This window comes from Chionomys nivalis, chromosome 20 (assembly GCF_950005125.1).
Source record: "Chionomys nivalis chromosome 20, mChiNiv1.1, whole genome shotgun sequence".
Taxonomy (NCBI): Eukaryota; Metazoa; Chordata; class Mammalia; order Rodentia; family Cricetidae; genus Chionomys; species Chionomys nivalis.
In genome coordinates, this window is record NC_080105.1 from 22,245,565 (window position 1) to 22,270,961 (window position 25,397).

At 42.8% G+C, this 25,397-nt stretch overlaps 1 protein-coding gene across 2 annotated transcripts in view; it reads left to right on the top strand.

The window, feature by feature from the left end:
• Positions 1 to 25,397, top strand: part of Galnt7 (polypeptide N-acetylgalactosaminyltransferase 7) — a 130,806-nt gene that overhangs the window by 41,722 nt on the left and 63,687 nt on the right. For both annotated transcript variants that reach the window (XM_057752587.1, XM_057752586.1), the window contains exon 2: positions 21,200 to 21,660. In XM_057752587.1, the coding sequence (XP_057608570.1) occupies positions 21,200 to 21,660 (461 nt within the window). The remainder of the gene's footprint in view (positions 1 to 21,199; positions 21,661 to 25,397) is intronic.

Genomic DNA, 25,397 nt, shown 5'->3' on the forward strand with positions numbered 1-25,397 from the left:
AGATCTGTGATGGCTGTTTTTGCAGGGTTTGGTTGTGAGGGCTCATGAATCAAGATTGCCATGCCTCCTGGTTTTGTGAATTGCATTTCTTGTATGGTGTTTTTATTGTGTATTTGCACTCAGTTTAGGTAATCTATGGGAAATCTGATTCTCATCTTTGGTCACATTTTCATATCTGTGAGCCATTTCCTCTGAGAACACTAGAAGAAGGACATAACCAGTTAACCCAGTTAACAGAGAATTGTACTTTTATGAAAAAAGTCCACGCAGATTGTGTAGGTGACAATCTCATGGATTAGTTTTTCAAGTGCCACGGTCAGCTAGCTAGTTCAGAGTCATTCCCCTTTTTACATATGTGACTTGTAGTCAGGACAAGTGTGTCAGTGAGGATAGTTTGGTACCGTAACTTGCGAGAAAGTGCTCAAAGCAGAAATTATACATCTGTTATGATTTGAATGTGAAGAGTCTCCTGCTTTTCCTTGGCTGGTCCACTGTTTGGGGAAGTCATGGAACCTTTAACACTATGCAAAGTTAGCAGCAAGGGGTCAGTGTAGGTGTGCATCGAAGGTGATGACTGCTCTGGTTCCTGTGAGCTCTCTGCTTCCATGGTGAGGTGAAGGGCCACTGCTCAATGCTTCTGCTGCCATGGAACAAGCAAGCCCTGGGCCGTACCTTTGATAGCATGATGTACTCTGAAACCTTCAACCTGCAGAACGCCTTCCCCTGTAAGTTGCTTCTGTTAGGTGTTTGGGCACAGCAGTAAAAGTAATGGAGCATCCTACCCTCTTTTGTCGGAAAGCATGTTTCACGTCACATGACAGCAGCCCCTATCTACCCAACAAAGTTAGCACCTTGTACATTTTTAATATCTACGGGAGACAGAGCTGGTGTCAAAGTGTTCTTTAGTTTGCGGGGGGCCGTTTAAGATATGGTTTCTCTGTGTAATAGCACTGACTGTCCTGGAACTCACTTTGTAGACCAGGCTGGCCTCGAACTCACAGAGATCCGCCTGTCTCTGCCTCTTGAGTGCTGGGATTAAAGGCGTGCGCCACCACCGCTGGCTAGTTTGTACGTTTTTATTCGTTTTGAGACAGGGTCTCTGTGTGTAGTCCAGGATGGCCCGGACTTGTGGCATTCTCCCTCCTCCGCTTCCCCGGATGTTGTCTTTCTAGGAACCCCCACATGCAACTCAAAATAAGTTCCTGCTAGTCCAGCAGCAAGTACACCAATTGCTCTGAAGACCTTTCATACTGCAGCTGGGCTTAGTGACTGCATTTCTCCGAGGGCTAGCGGTTTGTCTTACAGATCTCTTTGATGGTAAGGGGCGGTTTCACCATTTACGATTTTCCGTAAACATGCTTTAAGACACACAGGAATATTAAATTGGATTCTTATCAGCTTCTGTGCAGATTTGAAGAGGTCGAGATACTTTTCAGGCCTGCCACCATTCCACAAGTTATTAAAGGGTTGTTTAGTAAACTTAGTTTGTAGATGAAGAAAAACCATCAGGAGGGTCCTGATAGGTGTTTATAAAGCATTGTCATAGACCGTTGAACTCCAAAGACTTCTCTGATTGGATTTCTTAATATCTTTAATTTTTGTATCTATATCCCTTCATTAAATTTTCTCTTGGCATTAGGAGACAAGGCAAGAGGGATTAGATTCCAGATTGTCTTGCTGTTCGTTAGTTGAGTTGAATTGTTGTAAAGTTTTAAATGATAGTACAAGCTCTCCTTAAATCTTACGCCCTTGCTTCCTGTAAGGCAGAAGCCATTTCATTTGGCGTGACACACGGCTTCTGATGCTCAAAATAATAAGCCTCATTTGATTGCCCCAGGCTTGTTTAAATTTTTTTTTTTTAAATTTTAGAATTGAGTGGATGGTTTTATTCCAATTACTGTTCTAATGGAATAAAGGTGAGGAGGAATGGAACCTAATGGAATAAGGGTCTCTGAAAAGCAAAAAGTTTCTAAAAGGGATTTTAGAAATTGTTATTATTTGGGATAACAAGCTAGTATGAGACCTAAAATTCTCCCTCATTATTCTGTATGTTTTTGCCATGGAAACAGCATCTATCAGTGGCTACTGGGAAGTTCGTGTGTGCTCTTTAAAGTGTGTTCCATTTGTACATACCAGAAAGAACAACTGGGCAGCTTTCTCAGCCACTTAAGAGTTTTCTGTTTCTGTGGTTTAACCATTACCATTCATGTTATGTTGAATATAGAGAAATTAGCCATGTTGTCTAAATAACAACAGGGAAATACAGTTTCTACTCGGTTAATTTAGAATGAATATTAAAACATCTTAGAGACAAGTGTATGCATTCTTTTCAGTGTTGGCAGTTGCCCAGTGCAGCAGCCAGTTATTCATTCTCTCTTATTTTATCCAGCAGCGTTCTCTCTCTCTCTCTCTCTCTCTCTCTCTCTCTCTCTCTCTCTCTCTCTCTCTCTCTCTCCTCTCTCTCCTCTCTCTCCTCTCTCTCTCTCTCTGCTGCAGTTCCCGGTTTCTCAACTGACCTAGGAGAATATGCCGTACGCGGTACACCACGATATATGAGTAACGGTTCTCTTCCCCTCTTCCACCAGCCACCGCTTTCGGTGAGGGCTTGGTCATTTCAGCTGTTTTGTGTTTTATTTATTTTCAGCAATATTCTGTCTCCTCGCTGCTGAAGAGATAGCAGATAATAGACAGGGATAGCCTTTTCCTTTATGACATCATTCTCCAGCTCAATAAAAGTTACCATGAGTAGAATAACCAGTGCTAAGATAGATTTTTCAAATAGGATAGAGCTGTTAACTATACCTGTGCCAAGATATATAATCAGTCCTTAGAATTTGCTTTTTCTTTAAGACTATCGGGTTAGCCATCAGTAGAAAACTACATTCTATAATTGTGTAACTGTTAGACTTGAGTTCTTTTTATTTTTTTGCCAGGTATGTAACCCTGTCTCCAGCAAGCTAAGCATGTATATTGTCACTGAGCTAAACTCTTTAAACTTAGAAAATGCTCTGTGATTTCCTGAGAACATTAATATTTCAATGTCAGGTATATAAGAGTTATTGATATTTAAACCTTCTTTTAAAATTAAAAAGTAGTAGACGCTCTTCGACAGCTCCACAGGGTTGGACACACAATCACTTCCGTTTTCCAGAGAGTCAGCTGCTAAACAATGGAAGATGGTGGTGGAACAGGGATTTGTGCTGATGCTTTAGAGCCCAGATTAGCCCCTTTCTGTTGTTCGTCCCCATCAGACGGTTTTAAATAAAATTGCCACTGAGGTCACAGTAATACGTTGTTATTAGTGGAAATCTGTTAGTTTCTGACCCTGATTCTTTTTGGAAAATAGCAGTTTTTTATCTTATAAAAACAAATCCCAAATCCTAACCTCAGCACCTGTCTGAATCAGTGCTCAGAACTACCCCTACTTAGTTTCCTAAGGACAAACAGTTACTGTGTTTTAATAAAAGATGAGCCCTTTAAGAGTTAGCTAACGAGCTTCTTCGAGAATTCCTGCTACTAATACTGACAAGCATCATCAAGCTTCCAAACCAGTGTCTGTACTCTGCGCTGAGCCTCCTTTATTACATCTGAACTGCATTAGACTTCCCACACACCCCTGTTAAATCCCATCCTGCCTTGTTCGGTTTTTTTTTTTGAAGATTTGTTTTTATTTTTAACTGTGTGTTAGTGCCTGTGTATGTGCGTGTGAGAGTGCCTACCAAGGCCAGAAGAGGGCGCCCAACCCCCTGGCGCTGGAGTTACAGGCAGTTGTGAGCCACCTCATGGGCTCCTGAGAACTGAACTCAAGTCCCCTGCAAAATCAGTAAAAGCTCTGAGCCAGCTCTTCCACTTCCCTGCATTTTTCTGACATATTAAATGCCAAAGGAATCTGATGAATAAGTAGTATTTGAAGAATATTTTTTATAAATAAATCTTGAGTTATATATAATACCTTGCATATAAAACCACCCCATGATGTAACTCTGTCTAGTAATTAAAATGCTGTTTTTTTTTAATTTAAAATAACTAGATCCACATTTTATCGCCTGCTTTCTTTAGGAATTAATTCCTTTATTTCACGTTTGGAATAAACCTGTCTCTCAGAAAGAAAACCCCAGGCGGTCCAAAATTTGACAAGCTAATTGGTTATCATAATCGCCTAGAAAGCTTGTTTCGATGTTATTTTTTTTTCCTGTAAGCTTTTGAAGGAAAAATTTGCTTAAGTTCCCATCAGACCGCATTGTTCTGACTACCGCAGTTAGCTGGCCTTTCGTAAAGGGTGGTGTTCCCTCATCAAATAGAAATGAGTTACAATTACTTCTGAAAAGTCAGGGTAAACACTTAATCCTTCCCTTTAACTACCACGTTTCTACTAGGTCCCCCCAATCAGAGTTTTCAGTACCATTTTCTTGCCAGCAGCCAGATCCACCTACCTTATAATTTTCTGCCTCTGACCTAAAATTGCCCAAAGGAGACTCGGTTCCATTTGGTGGCAGACAGTATTTAGTAACTGTAACCTGTATGCTCAGTGACATACCCTAATGATGGCATCGCTTCTAGACTCTTCCGGCATCAACTGAGACCTGGGTGCTCAGCAGACCTATCCTATTGGTGACATTGCGTCTAGATTCTTCCAGCATACCTAGCAAGGAAATATGTTTGGTTCCTTTTCTCATGAATTCACATTGAGATTTCGAATTAAAATGCAGCATTAATTTTTAATATTTGTATCTCATCGACAATTTTACTTCTAACTAATGAATTTGTTTATTCGGTTTGAAAGTACAATATTGACATTATTAGTGCTAAGAATAAGACACTGAATAAAGCTTTAAGGTTTCTTTATGGTTTTGTTTAAAACAATACGTGTCTGGGCTGGGCTGCAGCTCAGTTGGTAGAAAGTGTAGCACCTTCCAGTGCTGGGAACGCTAACCAGGCGGATGGAGCTTCCGGGTTAGTGACAGCTTGGTTGCTCCCTGCTCTGTGACTTGAACATGGGCTGTCTTCAACAGTGGGACCCTATCATCGAGTCCTGAGGGATCACCAAGAGCAGCGACCATAGCCGTAATTTCTGTGTCAAGAGTTCTGCCGACCCACAAGTCTCTTACTGTTTTAACCCTGACTCCGGTTAAGCAATGTCATGAAGAAGCTGAGCTGACAGAAGATAGAGACTGGGGGACTCAGTGAGGACCCAAGAATTTACCTTCTTTTCAAACAAACTGTGTTTTCATTTAAGACACTGTGCTGCGCACCTTGGGTTTCTGGCTTCCGAGTGCCTTGTGTTGAAGGTATCACACAGTATCGTTCTCTCTGTGTGCTTCCTTTTTGATGTTTGAATGATTAATAGCTTACTTCACAATATCTTACTTTTAGGCCTTTGAAAAAAATTGCTTAAAGAGACAAGATAAAGGCAAGATCAGGTCATCCTCACCTACACATCCAGTTGAGGCCAGCCTGGGCTACAGGAGATTTTGTTTGTGAAGAGAAAGGCTTGAGGGTATTTTTGGTTTTGTTTTGAGTTTTATTGTTATTTTATGGTGGTAGTTGTTTTTAGTGCTGCTTAATCTTGTTTTCTTAAATAAAAGAAAAGGGGGAAATAAAATTCCTCCCTATGCCCTGTCTGTGAACTTTGAGCCAAACACTTTCATACTGGGCTCTTGAGACCTTCGTAATTGCTCATAGAATTGCTTTCTGCTTGGTCCTTGCATTTTGTAGGATGATCTTTTTGGCAGCCAATAAATTTTGCAGTATACTGTGACAGAGAGCTTCCTTACAGGGCTGGGGAACAGGAACCTTGGGTTATTATATAAACTTCCTAACAAATTTTCTTTTCAATAAATATTTTTAAAACAAGCTCAACAATAAGCTTAGTAATTTAAGAGAGTTCTATAAGTGTATTCAATAAAAAAAAAAAAGGAAAGCTGAGATAAAAGACAAAGAATTACTTGTAGTCTGACCACTGGAGAACGTGTCAAACTTGGCTTTGTTTTGTTGACTTATTTGTTGCCTGTTCGGAGCCATACGCTATCAGCATTATGTGTAACCAATTATGTGTTCTAGCTTTAAAACGAACAAAGACTTTTAACAAAAATATTTTTTGCTTCAATTTTTAAAAGTGATGTATTCTTCAGCTGTGTTAATTGTAGCATAATTTCTTGACCATTCCATTCTTTTGAGGAACATGTATGTATAATGTCATTTCTGAAATTAGACTTATCTTCCAAAAATATATTTCTAGGTCTAAGATTTTATAGTCAAGAGGAATCAAGAGAGTAGAGCAGTTAAGAGGTGAGCCCTGAAGCTGGTGATCTTGTGCTTGATTCCTGTCTTTACTGCCTCTTGATAAGGCTTTCAGAGAGCTAAACTCTACCTGTCTTTTCTTACCTGTAACTGAGGATTTATGGTACCTTCGTCAGGGGGTATCTGGCAGGGATGAGAAGAGATGGTGTTGACTCTTGGGATGTAGGTCAGTGGGCAGAGCACTTGCTTAGCATGGCCACGGTCCTGGGTTTCAGCAGGCGTGCACACTCACAAGGTTGGGTGACGTAATAGCGCTTGTTACATTGCCTCCTCTTCACCCTGTTCAAGCCAGTTATGGAACCGGCTTGTTTCCCCCAGTAATGAACGCATTTGTTCCTGTTGCTCAACAGCGTCTCTCTCTTAAAATACCCAGGGTTAGCTGGGGTTTGGTGGCGCAAGCCTTTAATCCCAGCACTCAGTAGGCAGAGGCAGGCGGATCTCTGTGAGTTCGAGACCAGCCTGGTCTATAAGAGCTGGTTTCAGGACAGGCCCCAAAGCTACAGAGAAACCCTGTCTCAAAAAACCGAAAAAGAAAAGAAAAACAAAATGCAAACCCACAATACCCAGAGTTTCCTGGAACAACCGCTCCAATTATGTGTAAGGTGTTCTAGAAAGAAATGTAAGTATTTTGACTATCATTAGAATAAAATCGAAATATTGCTTGGTAGTTAGCATGGTTAAGGAATAGAAATTAATTTAAAATTTAGTGCAACAAAAATTTCATGTTCTAATAATCTAAATAGAATCTGTTTACTTCCTAATAAATTGGGGATGAAGAAAGCATCCTGAATCATTTTCTGTAAAAGCTATGTCTGTTTTTGTTTTGTTCTTGTTGTTTTGTGATGGCCTTAGACAGCTCAGACTGCCTTTGAAGTTTCAACCCTCGTGCCTCAGTCTCCTGAAAGCTGGCATTAGAGTGGTGTGTCCTTACACCCTGCAAAGACAGTGGCTTAATGTTGCCCCTCACTCTTCTGTTCTTGGTCTGGTTTTGGTTCCCCTGGAATTTTCACAGGGACCTTTCTCCTGTGAGGCAGAGAATGGAGTGCTGCTTGCATTTGTAGAATGCAAAGTATCCTGTTGATCAGTTGGCTGGTTGGTTTGGGTCTTTATTTTTTTGGGGTGGGGGAGGTGCTTTTGTTTCTCTGCATTGATACGTTTTACATTACAGGGGAAAAATAAACAGAGTTTGTCAGTTTTTTAATCTATTTAATGTGCATTGGTGTGAAGGTATCAGATCCCCTGGAATTGAAAATACAGGCAGTAGTGATGTTCTGTCTGGATATTGGGAGTTGAACCCCAGTCGTCTGGATAGATCAATCAGCCTGTGCTCTTGGTGTCTGGTTCTTCTCTTCAGTCCCCAGAACTCCAGTCTTTAGCACAGTTAGCCTGTCCTAAGAAACAGCAAGTCCTTCAGGATGACGTAATGATCTTTGACCATCTTTGTGGAGCCAAGTATTTGATAAGTTCTTTCTCCGAGTAGACCGCAAACGAAGCCCCAGTCATGGGCACGCTCCTGGCCTCAGCGATCCTGCTGGTCATAGAAGGCTTGGGTGTTCTTTAGCTGTGGGCTGACAGCTCGAAAGTCAGCGTTTCAGAACAGTCAGCTTAAATAGGACAAAAAAGACTTTAGTCTTTAATTCTCAGAAAGACTGATTTTGCCTCTTTGTGCTGGAAATGTTCCCCTCCCCTTGTTTCGCATGCTGACAAGAGAAATTATAACCTCACACGCCGAGGAGCAAAGAGGCTTTGACAAGGCAGATTTCATTGCTCGGTGTCACAGTTGGCTATTTCTCTGGCACGAGTGTATGCCAAAGCCAGACTTTATAATGTAATTAAAAGACAGACGAAAGATACATCAGTGGATATGCTAATTGGCTTTTAAGGGCTCCGAAAATTAATTATTTGTGTCAATTTCTCAGCTCCTAGAAAGTGTAAGTCATTCTCAACAGTCTTTTTTGAAATGCCTCGATTCTGTAGTTAAATGCTTATAAAAAGGAGGGTTCAGCCGGGTGGGCGGTGGTGGCGCACTGATGAGGTAGAGACGGGGATCTCTGTGAGTTCAAGGCCAGCCTGGTCTATAGAGTGAGTTCCCGGACAGGCAGGGCTGTTACACAGAGAAACCTTGTCTCGAGAAACAAACCAACAAGAGGTTTCAGGTTTGGTCAGGCACTTGTACTGTGAAAAGGAGAGAAGAAAGTGTAAGGTTTTTGCTCAAATAAAGCTTTTGTTCTGGCTGAGGAAGGAGAGACTAACATGAAGGGCAGTTTGGGAGTTAGAAAGGTGTCAAGGAGAGCCTGGCAGGCAGGCGGGAGCTCAGCTCTGTGTAAATGACAACCGGAGAGAGGAGGAGGGACCTGGAACCAAGAGGTGTTGCTGGGAGAGAGGAGGAGGGACCTGGAACCAAGAGGTGTTGCTGCCTGAGGTTGTCCTGAGAGACAGGCAGGAACCATCATCTTTCTAAACAAATCAGCACAGTGGACTGAGCTTTATCAGGAGCCCCGAGAAAGCTGGAATTCTCTGCCTCTCAGACCCTAGGTGGTCATCTCCTTCACTGTGTTCCTCGCAGGGTGAGCTGGTTGAGCCCTTCCTCTCTGTTGCTCGGTTAGTTCTCCAGCCTGCTTTTTCTGGAGTGGTATTCATACGCTCCTGTGTCCTTTGGTTCCAGGTGACCTTTAGCTTTTTTTTTTTTTTTTGGTTTTTCGAGATAGGGTTTCTCTGTGGCTGTTGGAGCCTGTCCTGGAACTAGTTCTTGTAGACCAGGCTGGTCTCGAACTCACAGAGATCCGCCTGCCTCTGCCTCCCGAGTGCTGGAATTAAAGGCATGTGCCACCACCGCCCGGCTACCTTTAGCTTTTGGAATAACTTCTTTGCTGGTCTGTGACTGCTGTGTGGTCTAAAGATGTTGTCTACATATAGGAAGTGTGGGGTTAACTTGTATTTGCGTTTCAAGGTTGAGCTAAATGCTGCTTGTAATATGCTTGTCCTAGGCCAAGGCATAGCCTGAGTGCCTACATTTTACACAGTGTGGGGTAACAGAGCAGGGCACAAACCCTAAGGCCACAACCATGCCCAGGTTTGTTCAGCCCATTGGACCCCGCGTGTCTTGAAATTCTCTCACACTGTCTTCTCTAGCATTTTTTTTTTCATTTTTTTCCCCTTAGGTCTCCAAAAACATCTCATTTACCTCCCCTTTCAGCTTGTCTGCTACAGTAAAGCGCTTGTCAGTGTGTGTCACTCATATGGCTCCAGTATCGAAGGGTGACACTCTGAAGGGGCCTGTGAGGGACTATAGTTCTCCTCAGCTTCCGTACTTTTGCCTTTATCATCACCCACACACTCCGTCCTCACCTTCTATCCTGTCTCCTTACCAGCGGACCCATCCTTCCATCTTGGGGTCCCAGGCCACAGCTTTTCCTGGCATAGGCCCTGCTTCCTCGGGTACGGATTCCTCCTGCAGACAGAGCATCTGGCATGTTGGAAAACTGAAATACACAATAGAAGTAAAGAGACGGTTCGTGTGTCGTTTAATGATGTATCTATACTCACTTGAAGGCCACAGGACACTTGGGACAAACTAGACAATAATTGGCCAAGCATTGCCTCCTGAGACCAGGCCTGCTGAGAGTTGAAAAGGAAAAAAAAATGAAGATGTTTATTACATAAACAACCTGATGTACGTTCAGATGTTCGGTCTCCTCTGATGATGTTACTGTGTGGTGTTCCCCTAGGACGGGTTGTGGTCGCAACGTGGTAGTACATACCATTTTCGTCAGCTGCCCTACACAATGAAGTATTTTCATTTTTTTTTTCTAGATTTGCAAGAGGAGATTATTTTACACCAATCGAAATGTACGTGTTGCTAAGTTCTTGTTGCAGGCTTTGTTCTTGACCTATTGTGGAGCCCAGCATTCAGGGCCGAGCCAGGAACCTCAAAGCAAAGGTGGTTTATCCAGCTGCAGCTGCAGGAGTCCCCAGATCATGGGGGGGCAGGGCAGGGGTGGGGGAGCATTGTGTTCTGTTCTTGAATTTCTTCCCAGAGGGACAATAGGACATTGTTCTTTTAGTTTTCAAGAAGACATTAAACATTCTCTCCCAATACAGTCGCCATGTTTGACTTCATTCTCCTCTCACTGGGTAGAGTGCTTTCCTAAAGGTAAGGGATTTTAAGGATTCTCTTTGTGTCATAGTTTTCCTGTGAGACTTTCAGGGAGATTGGAAATCGTTAGGTAGCTTCACTGGACCTTCCAGATGGGAAGGAGGATTAAGGTTAAATTGTCTGCTTGCCTTTCGGTGATAGTAAGTTCTAAAATCGAGTGTCGTATTGGCATTAAGAGTCAAAGGGCGTGCGCGCGCACGCGCGTGCACACACACATATGCACGAGTATGGTTTCCAGGGATTAATGCTGCGGATAGGCTTTGAGAAGATGGGTTAGAAAGTGGAGTAAAGGGAAACTTCCTGAGCAGTTCTGGGGAAGAAAATAGAGTTGATTGGCGCACGCTGAAATAAAGTTCTAACACCGATGTGAGTGGGCTGAACGGATGTGGCCTCATCTCCATCGATTCAGCCTGGAGTACTTCCTCCTTCAGTACCTGATGAAATGCCTTGATTGTTCCTGGGAAGGGTCTATTCAGCAGGGTTAATTTCTCTTCTTTCCAAACTGTTTGGTCTTAAAATGTATATTTCTGCTTCTTGTGTGCATACATAATATATATTCATGCATACATTATTCATGTTTTAAAATCTTTGCAGATTTTTATCTTAAAATCCTTTGCTTTGTTTTAAATTTTCCACTAGTCTCTTCACGCTTTCTAAACATCTTTCTTACTTCTTAAACAGCTCATTCTGTCTAAAATAATCTGATAAGACCTATTATAAAATATTGACAGCTTTACTAAAATATTCTATGTAGCTTCCATATCATCTATAAAGTGGAAATTCTACGTAGAAGCTTTCCTTTAAGATTCGACAGACACGTGGCTTCTACACATTGAGAGTTAAAAAAATACTATGCTACAGCTTTCAGTGCTTAACTTAAAAATGACAATTCTCTTTTACTACCTTGGATGAGGTTTTTGAGTGGCATTGGTATGCCTGGTATTTATAGCCTTTCTCTAAGAATCTGTGTTCTTGGTGCTGAAACATCAGCATAGACTGGCAGATGCAGCTTGAGCGCATCTTTTGACATGTGTTGTGAAGTGGTTTATTGATCATTTATTTAATACTTGTGTTTGCCAGGCGGTGGTGGCGCATGCCTTTAATCCCAGCACTCGGGAGGCAGAGGCAGGCGGATCTCTGTGAGTTCGAGACCAGCCTGGTCTACAAGAGCTAGTTCCAGGACAGGCTCCAAAACCACAGAGAAACCCTGTCTCGAAAAACCAAAAAAAAAAAAAAAAAAACCAACAAAAAAAAAAACTTGTGTTTGACTCCTAAAAATATTAAGTATTACAATAAGATGTCTTTCAATATGTATATTTATGATTCATCTTGGGAATTAAAGCATGAAGTCCTTGAAAGTAAATATTACTGGAGTTTATAAATATTTTTAATGTTTTTATAGTGTATGTGTTCCCTAAGCTTCTTGGGTATTTTTATTTTATATTTGGTTTCTTAGACGGGTTTTTGTGTGTGTGTGTGTGTGTGTGTGTGTGTGTGTGTGTGTGTGTGTGTGTGTAACAGCTCTGGCTGTGCTGGAACTCACTATGTAGACCGGGGTGTTACGGAACTCATGGATATTGTGCCTCTGCCTCCTGAGTGCTGGTATTAAAGGCATATGCCACCACCGAAGAACTCATGGAGATCTTCCTGCCTCTCTGCCTCAAGTGCTGGTATTAAAGGCATATGCCGCCACCCCTGCGGGCTAGCTTCCTGACAGGTTTCCTTGATAATAACTTTGATCTTAGTCAATTAAATAGTTTTTTGGACACGATGGAACACACTTTTAATCAAAGCATTTGAAAGACTAAGGCCAGTGGATCCCTATTGAGTTCAAAGCTAGTTTGATCTACATATAGAGTTCCAGGCCAGTCAGAGCTACAGAGTCTCAAAACAAACAAACAAACAAAATATAATCTTTTATTGTTAAAAATATCAATTTGTTGCTTGTGGCGTTCCTATCATAAAAATTAACCGTATTAACCATATTTTAGTAATTTCGTTTTCTCATGCCTGTAATCCCAACACTTGGATGTTGGAGGATCAGAAGCTCAAGATTATCCTTAGCCACATGGCAAGTTCAAGGCCAGCCTGAACCATGTCTCAGAAACCACCAGCAACCACAAAGCCACAAAATAATATTTTTATATTTCTAAAGGTTTTGCTGTTATTGTTAATATAAGCTGTTGTCTCTGAAATATTTTTAAAAATACATGCTTTGCAAATAAATTTATATTTGTCCATTAGGATTGGGTTCTGATAAAGTAATAATAATGATTTCTTGCCGGTTGAAAAGTAGTTTCCCAAAGCCCAAAGGAAGAGATGCCTCCCACCCCACACACAGTGTCAGTGTTCAGTGCCGTGAGGGAGAGCGTCCAGACCCTATGAGGCGACTCTTCAAAGAGAGATGGCTCTTGAGGACTGAGAACAGCCCGATGTAAAGCTGGAATATAATCACGGCGTAGTTATTATCAGAAGATAGGGCATACAGAGATGTCAGTAATTCTGTGTGGGTGTGCGCACACATGTTGTTTATACCTGTTAATGTATATATGGACACATATGCCCTTGTGTGTGGAGGATAGCGGTCCATGTCAAGTACACGTATGCACTTGAGTGTGGAGGTTAGCGGTCTATGTCAAGTACATGTCTGTACATGAGTGTGGAGGCTAGAGGTCAGTGTCAATTGTTTTTTTTAATTGTTCCCCACCTTTATTTTCCTAAGATTCATTTATTTGTATGTTATGCATATGAATGTTTTGCCTGCCAGGAGCACTGGATCGCCCTGCATGTAGCTACTTACAGGCTACTGAGAGCTGAATATGGGTGCCAAGAGCTGACCCAAGCCTTCTGCAAGAGCAGCGAGTTCCCTTAACCTCTGAGCCATCTCTCCCTCCCCCACTTCACTGTGCTAGGGCAAGGCCTCTCACTGAACCTAAAGCTCATCATTTTGGCTAGGGTGACTGACCAGTGAGCTATCTGTTTCCATTTTTTTCTCTCCCACAAGACAGATTATACCTTATTTTTCACATGGGTGCCAGGGATCTGAACTTAGGCCTTTATGTTTGCGAGGTGAACGTTTTATCCACTGAGCCATCTCCCGGAACTGATGTCAGGCTTGATGGGTTTTTGTTTGCTTGGTTTTGTACCAAACTGAATAGTAGGAAAAAGCTTGCTTAACCCCTGATTAGTTTCTTAGCTGATGTTAACCGCTTAGAGAGAGCACCCAGGACTTGTTCACCTGGAGGAAAAGCCTCGGTGGATACGGAGTTCCTGGGACGACTCTGCACCCTTGTCATCCCTTAAGAAGGGGAGCCAGTGTCCAGAAGGAGGTAGCTAAAAAGGATGTTTGGACCAGACATCAGAAAACGGAGATAATTTTAGATGACTTTAGAAAGTTTATCATCACTCCACTGGTTGATTCCCGAAGACTAATGGGCGTTTTCCTACTGAGTATGTAGTGTTTTCAGTACATTTGATTTTTTTTCATGAAGTCAGGAAAATCGCAAAATTTCTTATCCTAACAATGTAGAAGAAACTGTTAAGCTAGCACAAAGATCCAGAGCCTTTAAATGTGCCGTCTTGGGCTATTTTGTTGTTGACGTGTGATTGATTACTCGGGTTACTTGAGAAAATGATCGTGTCAGTGCAGAAGGATGCCTCATTTAAGAACAGCAAATGAAGCTGGGCTGATCACACGGGACTGTAATTTCAGTGACTCTAGAAACCGAGGGAAGAAGATTACAACTCAAGGCCCGCCTGGGCTCCACAGTGAGTCCCGGACCCTGCTTGGGCAACTAGTGAGATTCTACCTCAAAAAAACCAGGATCTCAGTGGTAGAGAACTTACCTAGCATGGGCAAGGCCCTAGGTTTACTCCCTGGTGTCTTTTAAACAAAATAAAAGGAAAGGAATATCAAAAGATACTTGGGTATGCAAGAAAATGCGTAGAAGGCTGGACCCACTGTGCAATGGTGAGACATCTCGAGATGCTCTCGTGACATAGACGGCTTCGTTTTGTTCTGACGTTTAAATGTTCAAAAATACAATTTGACCAATTTTGAGGCAAATACCTGTTTTTGTGCTTGTCACACAAAACAGTTTAGGATACTATAGGACAGACGTTAAGAATGTGTTTTTGTTTTCCTTCGTGTGTCTGGAAACTTGGTAAAAAACCTTCCCAGTGCTGAAACTGGCAGCACGTAGTTGCATAGTCCTTGGGACTGTGTTTTCTGTAGTTTTCTGTAGTGTGTGGGAAGTCTCGAGAGAAAGTCAAGCGAAGGGTGTAATCTCTAGCTATGTAACATAACGGGCAGCTCTCTGTCAGGATCTTAACATTTCAGTCTCAAGGTTACATTTGAGGAAGTGACTAAAGGTGCGGTCTGGTACTCAGCCTGGTTGCTCTGCCAAAGTCTGTCACTCATCTTTTGTGTTCCTAAGCTGGGATTCTCTGTGTGACATGATCACTGTAATGTCAGCTACAGACTTTTCTCCAGTCTGCTAAGTCTGATACCTTCAAAACGACAGAAGTACACAAACACCCTCCCCTAAGGTGGTCTGTTCCTTTCTTTAGATGATTCTCCTTGCCATAAGGTCAGCCTTTATCTTACTACATCACACCCAAAGCTTGTATGGAATTTCTATGCTTACATAAGTGCCCGGAACCTAGAAATACACCTCAGTTCTACCCTAGCCCCTCACATAGACATTGCCACAGCAACGTGTCTTCCTGGTTCAAGAGTCTTGTTTGGAAATAGAGTCATTCCTTACAAGAGATGATACCATAGAGCACTGGTTCTCAACCTTCCTAATACTGAGACCCTGTAATACAGTTCCTCATGCTGTGATGACTCCCCCCAATCATAAAATTATTTCGCTGCTACCTCATAACTGTAATTTTGCTACTGTGCTGAGTTGTAGTGTAAATATCTGATATGCAGAATATATCCTGTGTGACCTCAAAGGGGTCACGACCCGCGGGTTGAGAACCACTGCCCTAGATATTCAAGAGCTGGTAAGTAGGATCTGTGTTTAATCTTGGAGTTATCAATTTTAAGCCCTGATTAAGCACAAATTATTCCCTGCACACACATGTGCAAGCATGCACACAGATTCTCTCTTCCTCTCTTCTCTCTCTCTCTCTCTCTCTCTCTCTCTCTCTCTCTCTCTCTCTCACACACACACACACACACACACACACAAACACACACACACGCCATCCAGCATCCAGTAGGGCCACCGCCTGCAATGCCACCAACTTTCAGTGCTCTGAAAGCAGAAACACTTCAAGGTCTGGTCAGTGTATTATCAGGTGGGTTAGTTTAGAGTCCAGCTGTCATTAAGCAGAACACCAACTAACATCTGGCCACATGTGGATTAGAGGCCGAAGTGTCCTTGCCTGCAAGCATACTGTTTCCTTTAAAACTGGTAGCACTGAGCTGATGTTGACAGCCTCCCTTCCTCTGTCTGTTTCTTCCATTGTGAGTGGTGAGTGTAGCCCAAGAAATGATGTGAGTTTTCCAGTAAAAAGGAGTGGGTGTTCTTTGCTTTTTAAACGTTTCTTTGGTGTACTTGCTTGTTTTGGTTAAGAGATTTTTAGCCACTAAATAAAACTTCCCGTGTGATACGTTTTAAATTCTGTGGCTCCTGAAGGGGATGCCGTTCAGCAATGTCCGTTTTCTCTAAACTGTTCTTACCAAGGGGCTGTGACTACATAAGCTTATTCTCGGGACTTGGGATTTCACATCCTCTCTAGATTACTGTCATTTGCTCTAAAGACCATTTTTATAGTCCTTTTAGATTAGTGTCATCTTTACTAAGGCGTGATCATCCAAGAAACATGGCACACGTAGAAAGGATTTGGGGGTTCAGGGCAGGGAGCATTTTATAACGTAAGGTGGATACGGAGTAGTCCGACCTCACTTCTATTTGACATTGCCGCCTTGTGATAAGTGGTTGTGTTTTTCTGTCCTTTTCCACCTTTGTGAATGTAATCGTCCTGCAAAAGTCCCTTCTGGTTCTCTTTGCCTTCCTAGCCAACAGAGATTCATTGACGTTGGCTGTACAGTAAGTCAGCCGCTATTATAGTACCATGAGTCATGGAGGCTTCTGACTCTCGTTTACTCCCTGGAAGAAGGAGTGCACAGCTTGCCTCTCAGGGGAGTTAAGATTCACACTGCTTTCGAGCCGCTCTCTGAATCATATAACATGAAGAGCTGACATGATTATTCCTAATTGACATGGGGTTTGACAGACAATTCTAGTATTTGATTCTCCCTTCACAGTTAATGACATCCAGGCTTCGAGAAGCCAGTAGATTCCGTTTCTCTGACACTGTAATATATCATTAGAGCACAATATCATGCAGAGAATGTAGTTACGTCCCCAGTGAATTCATAAACTGCTGCTCAGAAGGGTCTGCCTGCTGATCTGAGCCTGTGGGTCCCAATTCTATATTCTCCATTGTGTCTTTTCCGTTTCTTTTCTCTCTGTCTTTCTACGAAAACACAGGTTTTAGGATTCATTTATTCAGTACATTTCTATTGAGAAATTCCATACGAAGAGATAGTGAGGCCATGATAGATATAGCCTTTGTCCCTTCACCAACCTTCCAATTGAGTGCAGGGGTCGAGGGACCTGGTCCAGCCCTCCACCTGTCACTGCATATAAAGTTTTATTGAACATAATCATTTCCATTTATTTACCTAGCATTTGTAACAGCTTTCACATTGCAATAACTTGAATAGCTGTAAGAAAGACCTTTTTTGTTTGCAAAAAAAAAGGTACTGTTTGACTCTTGGATAAACTCACCTAGCCCCTGCTTCTTAGGTAATAATAGAGACGTTCCATGAATGTAGCCTGGGGTGTAGAAAAACCTTATCGATATGTTAGAGAATGCCTGCTGAGAGCTGTGGCCATGGGTGAAATGGAAACAACCAAAGCTAATATCTTCATAATTGATTTCAGGAAAATCTGTCTGACTGTTGGGAAGGAACGATGATGAGGGGAGATGGTGCCTGCATGAAGCGGGGGGAGGGGGGAGCATGAGGGTGGCGTGGGCTCAGCCTCACCAGTTAGGGTGCGGATTTGAATTGCACCCAGTACTGATTCTGCTCTCAGGTAGTTTAGTCAGCTCCTCCTGTGTGATCATGATCATCCCTCGCTCACGAGATGACACAGGCTCACATATGAGAAGCACAGTGTCACTGATACTACTGTCGTAATAATATTTCCTAAAGGGGACTGGTCAAAAATCAGTAAGTCACAGCGAGGAGAATGAAAGCCGTAAAATTCAAGAGCTACCTAGATGACAGGCCTGGCAGAAGATCACGAGGGACTGAGTGTCAGTAAAATGATAAAAACGAAACAGTAAGTTGACATGAGTTGTGGCTTCAGACTTCATGGGCCCGATAGAGGGCCGGTGACTGAAATAGGAAAGACGGCAATGTCGTGGGAGGCAAGTGACTGGTCTCCTGGGGGGGTGTTTAGTGGAGAGGATGGAGATAAGTGGATAAGGTTCGGGAAACAGTGGTGTACGAGATCTGAAAGTCAGAAGTGTGGCGTGGCCTGGGGAATGAACAGAAGCAAAACGCCAGTGTAAAACTGGTCACCAAGCTTGGGAGGAAGTGAGGTTACCAGGGACAAAGATAGAACACCATTCTCATAGAACCCTGAAAATCGCTAACAGCTTGAAACTTACAAAGAACCATTGAGTCAAAGGAAAGAGCAAACGGCTGTTAGTGGAGGGTGCACGTGGAGCTAAACTCCATCTCAAGTTCATTTCATGTGCTGTTCCATTCTGTTCTGACACTGCTTCTTCCTAAGAGACGTTAGGTAAGTGTAGTTGGGGTTCCTTTGGCTGTGAAGGGACACCATGACCACAGTAACTCTTACAAAGGAAAACATTTAACTGGGGTGGCTTGTTTGCAATTCACAACTTCAGTCCATTATCATCGTGGTGGGGAGCGTGGCGGTGCACAGGCAGACATGGTGCTGGCTGCATCTTGATCAGAAGGCAACAAGAGCTGGTCTGTGTGTGACACCGGGTTAATCTTGAGCATAGGAGACCTCAAAGTCCGCCCCCACAGTGACACACTTCCTTCAACAAGGCCACACCTCCTAATAGTGCCACTCCCGATGAGATTATGGGGACGAAATTTTATTGCCCACAGTAAATTAGTGGCAGCATGGCTCTGCAGACCTCACATCCATATCCAGTACCGTTTCCTTCCCCAGCTTTGAGCACTTCTCACACTGCCAGTACGAAAAATCGAAGGGAAAGGACGCCTGCCTTCTTCTTGTGTTAATTTGGTTCGATGTCAGAAACGTTGTTCTCACACCCTACAGTGTTTTCTAGTGATTTCTGTTTTGACTCATCTACAATACTGCATGCGTTTAGAAAAAGTCAAGAAACAGATTAGAGAAAGCGGCACTCCCCCATCACACCGTGGCTTCAATGTTTGCCCCTCTGTGACAGGATCACTCATACTTAGGATGCATTCTTCTGATGACTGGCTGATCCTGGGGTCCTCTCCAATCCTTCATGAACATTTTTGGCAAGATGGCCTTCTAGTTATTTACTCTTACTGTTTTAAGTTTCATGTAAAAGTAATGAGCTTCATTGTGGCATTTCTGTGCATCTTCATGTGTGTGTAAGAGATCTTTTTTTTTCACTTGTTCCCATTTCTCACTGCCCTTCTGGGGCCCCTGCCACCCTCTGGCTCGTTCTCTCCCCACCCCCAAAGTTCCCCTCTTCTGTTCTCCTTTTCCATTGCCCTTTCTTTTTCTAGTTGGCCTGACGTTATTAGGGCTCAAAAGTTAGATTCGAGCTAAGTCTCTCCTACACCGCCCTGGGGCTCAAAAGCCCTTTCTTCTGAAAGAAAGGGCCCACGTTAATACAGTCAAGCTCTATTGTACCTTATATTTCATGTTTCAGGGACAACTGTGTAAATGTTTAAAGTGACCCCAAATGATGACTGGTTTATTTCACCCAGTTCTCCTTTTTTTATCCTTTTGTTATCTTGGGGCCATTTTCTAATAAATACAAAGGATTCTTATCCACCGAAATGGAAATTGTGTATAATAGGATACAATTGATTGCTGCCCTGTGTGAGCTAATCTTCTTGACATTTAGGTACTTGTTTGTTCTTTGGGTTTACCCTTGAATCTATTGTAACATGTTGCAGGTTCTTGTTAATGGAGTAACTAACATCTGCGTTCCATGTTAATCGCTTGTTATATAAACACACAATGTATGTTCATATGCATTTCTGGAGAAATTCGTAAGCAGCTGGTAGCTATGCTTGCCTCTACAGAAGGAAAGGCAGAAAGCCTTGCTTTTCCTTGTCTGCCTATTGGATCGGTAGCGTATTGAATACTATGCATTTACTCAAAGAAACTGAGAATTCTTTTAAAAACTGATTTTGAATTCTCTAAAGTCAGTCCTTGGCCACTCTTACCTGTTCCCATCTGGAATAACTTACTACAGAAGTCTCTGTCTCTAATAAATAAATAAAAGTAGACAGCAGCCTAAACATCCCTGTTGTACCTAGAGCTCTCACGTATTCTTTAAAATCAAGTTTTGAACTTTAATTCTCAGGGTCATTGAGTTTAAAAATATAAGGGGGGTTGTGCTAGTTCTATTACTGACCTGCTAGGGGAGGGTATCATTGAAGTGTGCGGTGACCTGGCAGACAAGCTGGCCTACTTTGCAGTTCACAGGGCACCTTGTGTCCTACCCAGCTGTGCTGGCCCCTTTGTCTCCCATGCCCAATTACGGCTAACACTCTGCCTTTAAGCCAGTAGCTCTTCATAGCTCTCAGGCTTGGGTGCATATTACAACCTGGGGTGCTTTCAAAACTCCACATGCCCAGACCAATTAAAACACAGTGCCCGGGAGCGGGCACTTTAGTATTCTTTAAGGTCCCCTGAGATGGTGTTAATGTTGAGAAACCTCGCTTTGTGGAAAGAATGGCAGTGACTTAGCAAGACGTTAGCACGTTGTACCTCAGAAGTGAAGAAAGCACTGAGGATCTCTGGCCGAAAGATTTATGTAGGTGAAGAGGGTCCAAACTGAAGATAGAGCACCACTTACTGAATATTCTTCCATGTCAGGCCTGTCTTTGCCATATGGCCTGGACGTGGCAAAGTCAAATACAGAGAAGTTTTAAAAAACGTGGTGGCTTAGTTACAGTTATTTGGGTTTTGTTTGTTTTTGTAGCTCTTCAGCCAAACTCTGACTGAGTAGACAGTTCTGAATTGGGACCAAATGCATGAGTTTACCTTGTTCCTCTGCCATTTGGGGCACAAAGCCAGCTGGCTGATGCATGACATCCATCTGATATCACTGCTACCATATGGCCGTATTGCTTACAAAAGGTTCTACTTGTCATATATCAGCTCACTGAAAAGCACTGCTGTACCAAAGACCAATTAAGTGTCTGTCTCAATCACTGAGAAATCTTTTAAAGAGTGTTGAATTTTTAAAGAGACAAGTAAAAATGTGTTCATTTATTTTGAAATAATAAGGTGAGAAAACAGCCTGTTTGGGATCGTACTTCCTTCCCAATCTGAAAGATGCCTTCCGGTGCACCATCCTGATTCACAGGATGTCCCGCTTGCATTTCACACTTTACAATGTTTGATCCTCACCTCAACCTTTTCTTGAACATGGTAGTTTGTATCTTGAATTCTGCTGTGGTTGGTGTGCTTTCGTGTACTCATTGTATATCCCCTCCCTTTTGTATAGGAAGGCAGAGATGCCATTAACCCCATGCCTAAACGAGGAGGCAATGGATTAGCTCCCGGGGATGACAGATTCAAACCTGTGGTACCATGGCCTCATGTTGAAGGAGTAGAAGTGGACTTAGAGTCTATTAGAAGAAAAAACAAGGCCAAAAATGAACAGGAGCATCATGCTGGAGGAGATTCCCAAAAAGACATAATACAGAGGCAGTTCCTCACATTTAAGCCTCAGACATTCACCTACCATGATCCTGTGCTACGCCCAGGGGTCCTCGGGAACTTTGAACCCAAAGAACCCGAGCCTCACGGAGTGGTTGGCGGCCCTGGAGAGAAAGCCAAGCCGTTGGTTCTGGGACCAGAATACAAGCAAGCAGTTCAAGCCAGCATTAAGGAGTTTGGATTTAACATGGTGGCAAGTGACATGATCTCACTGGACCGCAGCGTCAATGACTTACGCCAAGAAGAGTAAGCACATATCCTCTTCTTTCTAAACTTGGGGCAGCTACTGTTATTATAGAACCTTAGACTCAGGGAGGGTGTTAGGAATGAAGAAAATATCTGTGCCTTTGTTTCAGGGAAATAAAAGGACCTTTGTTCAACGAAATGGGCAGGAGGAGGAGGTCTCTATTTTTATCATCATATTGTAGATATGAAGTATTAATTTCTGGCATCTCCTACATTGGTGGTAGTCAAAACGTGGTCCCAAGACTACCATCAGTCTATGATATTTTGTTTCTAGTCCATAATATATAAGTGAGCTTACACCAGAATGAAAAGAAACTATACTGCTAAATAATTTGTCTATCGAATGGCAGAACTTTCTCTGTGTTTTCATTCTGGGACAAGAAAGCTCCTCTCGTGAAACAGTAGCAAATGCTGATGCTGCTTTGGCCATCTCATATCCTTAATTGGATTTTTACTTACCAGGACTTTCCCCCCAATACCAGCACGGAAATCCCAACAGTTGCGTATATGCAAGAGGGGGTCCTCAGAGAAAACTGTGGCCTACACTTTTAAACCCTTTTCGCGTGTTACAGTTTTTAAGTGAAGGATTTTCAGCTCTTAGCTTTTGATAGACAGTGCTTATTGAGTGAATTCAGAGCTTTCTCTTCTAGTTTATTCAATAATTGGTTCTACTACTGTGGGATCTAAGTAGCTTTCATGAGTGTGAATGCAAATTTAATTCGCTGTGACTCTAAAACTCTTAAAAGGTATTTCTGATGTGCTGTTACGGTAATCCTTGCTTTAAAAGGTTAACACAGCAGGTGCACACACCGCTGTATCCACCCACAAACACACACGCGTGGACCAGCTTTCTTTATGGTTGTATGGCAAAATTCCCAATATAGTACCATTCCTTGGATTTTGACATTCATACACTTGGTATTTAGACTGAGAAGCGATGAATTAAGTATGAAAAGCTGTGGAAATGGAGGAATGTGATGGCGAGAGACATCCATCTTATACAGACAAGTGTCAGCATCTCGTGGGGGTATGAAGGAAGACTCTTTGGACAATTTGTTCCTACTGCAGCTTGAGTCATAAGATTGCCAGATTTAACAACTCAGAATACAGTATATTTAGTTTAAGTCTGAATTTCACGTAAATAATTAAAAACGTTAGAATAAATTGTTGTCAACTATGGGCATAGCTTAAGGTTTTTTTTTGCTTATTTGAAATCTAAATTTAGCTAGGCATCCCATGGTTTATCTGGCAACCGTCTCAGTCAAGCATGAAGGTGGATGTTGCAAAGGTTGAACCTGCAGTGTAAATGCTCTTTAGTTCGGGCTACAGAGTCTGTAGGAAGCTTGAGTCTGTTCCCATTATCCGAACATAGCTCTTACCCGTGTACTCCAGCGTTCTCTGTGCTCTTATGCCACTGTTGGAGGAAGGGTAGGGTGAGTGGAGGAAGGGTCCATCACTGCCTTTCTCCAGCATGCCAGGACGTCCTAGTATTCTGGAGCTGCCAGAACAGTTCTCACAACCAACCTCCGAAACTGAAAGAGTTCTCACCTGTGTCTATAAAGCCTAAGGCTCAGAGTCATGTAAACCCAAGAAAGAGACAAAGGTACGACTCAACTGGTAGGCATTTGTGTGTGGACGTGTGTACTGTGTGTCAAGATACATGGTGTAAGACACCAGTGCGGCATAGTTGATTTCTGATATAAACACACGGTAAGGAAATCACATCAGACACAGTTCACAGGAGAGAGGCTTTGGGTTGTCACCATCGAGGACGTATCTGCGCGCTCTCAGAGCTATTTTTTATATCTCCACCCCCACGGTCTTTCCCCATCAACCCTGTCTCTCCTGAACTATGGCAGAAGCTTGCTAACTGCTCTATTTCTTTTCTTTCCCCTTTTTTGTTTTGCTTGTTTGTTTTTTGAGATGGAGTTTCTCTTTGTGACAAACCTGGCTGTCCTGGAACTCACTTTGTAGACCAGGCTGGCCTCAGGGGATTAAAGGTGCATGCCATCACCACCCAGCTGCTCTCACTATTTCTTTTATTGCCTGTTATTCACACAGCCGCCAGTGTGATCCTTTAGAAGCCCACACAAGGTTATTCTGTGCCTTTCCATTGTAGTTGAAGTAAGCGCAAACTTGTAACTTGCAGCAGCTTTTGCTGTGTGACTCTGCCTTGCAGCCCTCCTCTTGCTGCCTGCCCCCCACCTGTGTGGGCCCTTCTCAAGACCTCTGTGTGCTGTCCTCCCGCTTGCCTTCTCTTTTTTATCATGCCGGATCCTTCCCGTCCTTTACATCATACTCAGCGGGACTTCTCTACCCTTGGCCTCTCATTTCTAATGCCAAGTTCTGTTCTGTTCTTTCTCCGTGGCCACTTTGCTTATAGTACTCATCAGGTCTCAAAATTAGATGCTGGCTGAATTAGTGAATTAGCTCTCCTATCAGATGATAAGCTGAGGTGGAGAACGTTGTTTTCTTGATTAGGTACTTTCAGGTCAGTACGACCAAGCTGGTAAATATATTTTGAGTGAATGAATGAATGAATGAATGAGTTCTGCCAGTGTTCTGCCCCAGACATGAGATCTTTGATCTGCCGTTTACCTTCTCCAACTTTAGTTATTGATTCTTAACAGTAGGTTTGACAATACTGACCGGTCAGGGCTGGGATTAGAATTTAATGGCATAATAAACCAAAGGTTTTTCCCTACAGTCCTGTTGATTAAAACCTTAAGTATTATTGGCTCGTTTGACTGCTGTGGAGTTTTCCCAGTACCTTATCATCACATTGGGGTGTCTTCAGTTACTGTGTAACCCCGATATTCTCCATCACTCTTCAGGAGGCGTCACTATTGCCTGATCCATTTCCTTCTATCTGTAGTATTCCTTCCTGTCCTTCTCCATGCCTTCCATAGGCCAGTTGTTTCCCACGTTCTGTTTTCTTCCACGTCTGCAGCAGAACCTAGAAATAACATGCTTTCTTTTCATCTGTCATTCCTATTAAGTATCGTCGCTGCCCCTCAAATAAATCTCTCTGACACTCTATCATTGCATCTACTCCTAAGCCTTTCCTTGAAGTTTTTTTTTTTTTATTAAGGATACCCCCTTCTTTGAAAACATATTTCAAAAGACTCAATATAATTACCGTCAGAAACATCTTAACTGAATGCAATTTATTTTTAAGATTGAACTCCTTCACACACACACACACACACACGTGAGCACATGCACACACACAATGTCAGAGCTGGGGAGATCAATCTGCAGGGAACAGAGCTCAGGTCCCTAACACTGGTGTGAAAGCCAAGCAGCTGTGGCAGCTTTGCCTGTAACCCCAGCATGTCAAGGGCAGAGACGGGCAAGAGCAAGCAACTAGCCAGACTAGAGCTGGCGAGCTCTGGGCTCACCAAGAGAGATGGAGAGTGACGGAAGAGGACACTTAGTGGAACCTAGAAGGTTCCACATAGACATGTGAACACCACATACATGCAAGAAACCAAAAAGAAAACCATAGCTTCTCTTCCTCTTTGAACACTGAAAACTCAATGTAAAGTAACAATTTAGTAGATTTATGTTAAGTCAACTCTCTTAAGAGCGTTCTCTGTCAGTACTTTATGTTTTTACAAGCAGCATGCGAAAAGCATGCATATGGCACACACCACCCTCTTGCACCCCTCACAGAGAACGGGCTTCTTAATCCCTCTAGGGACCATTGGACTGCCGACACCCTGCGGCTGTACCCT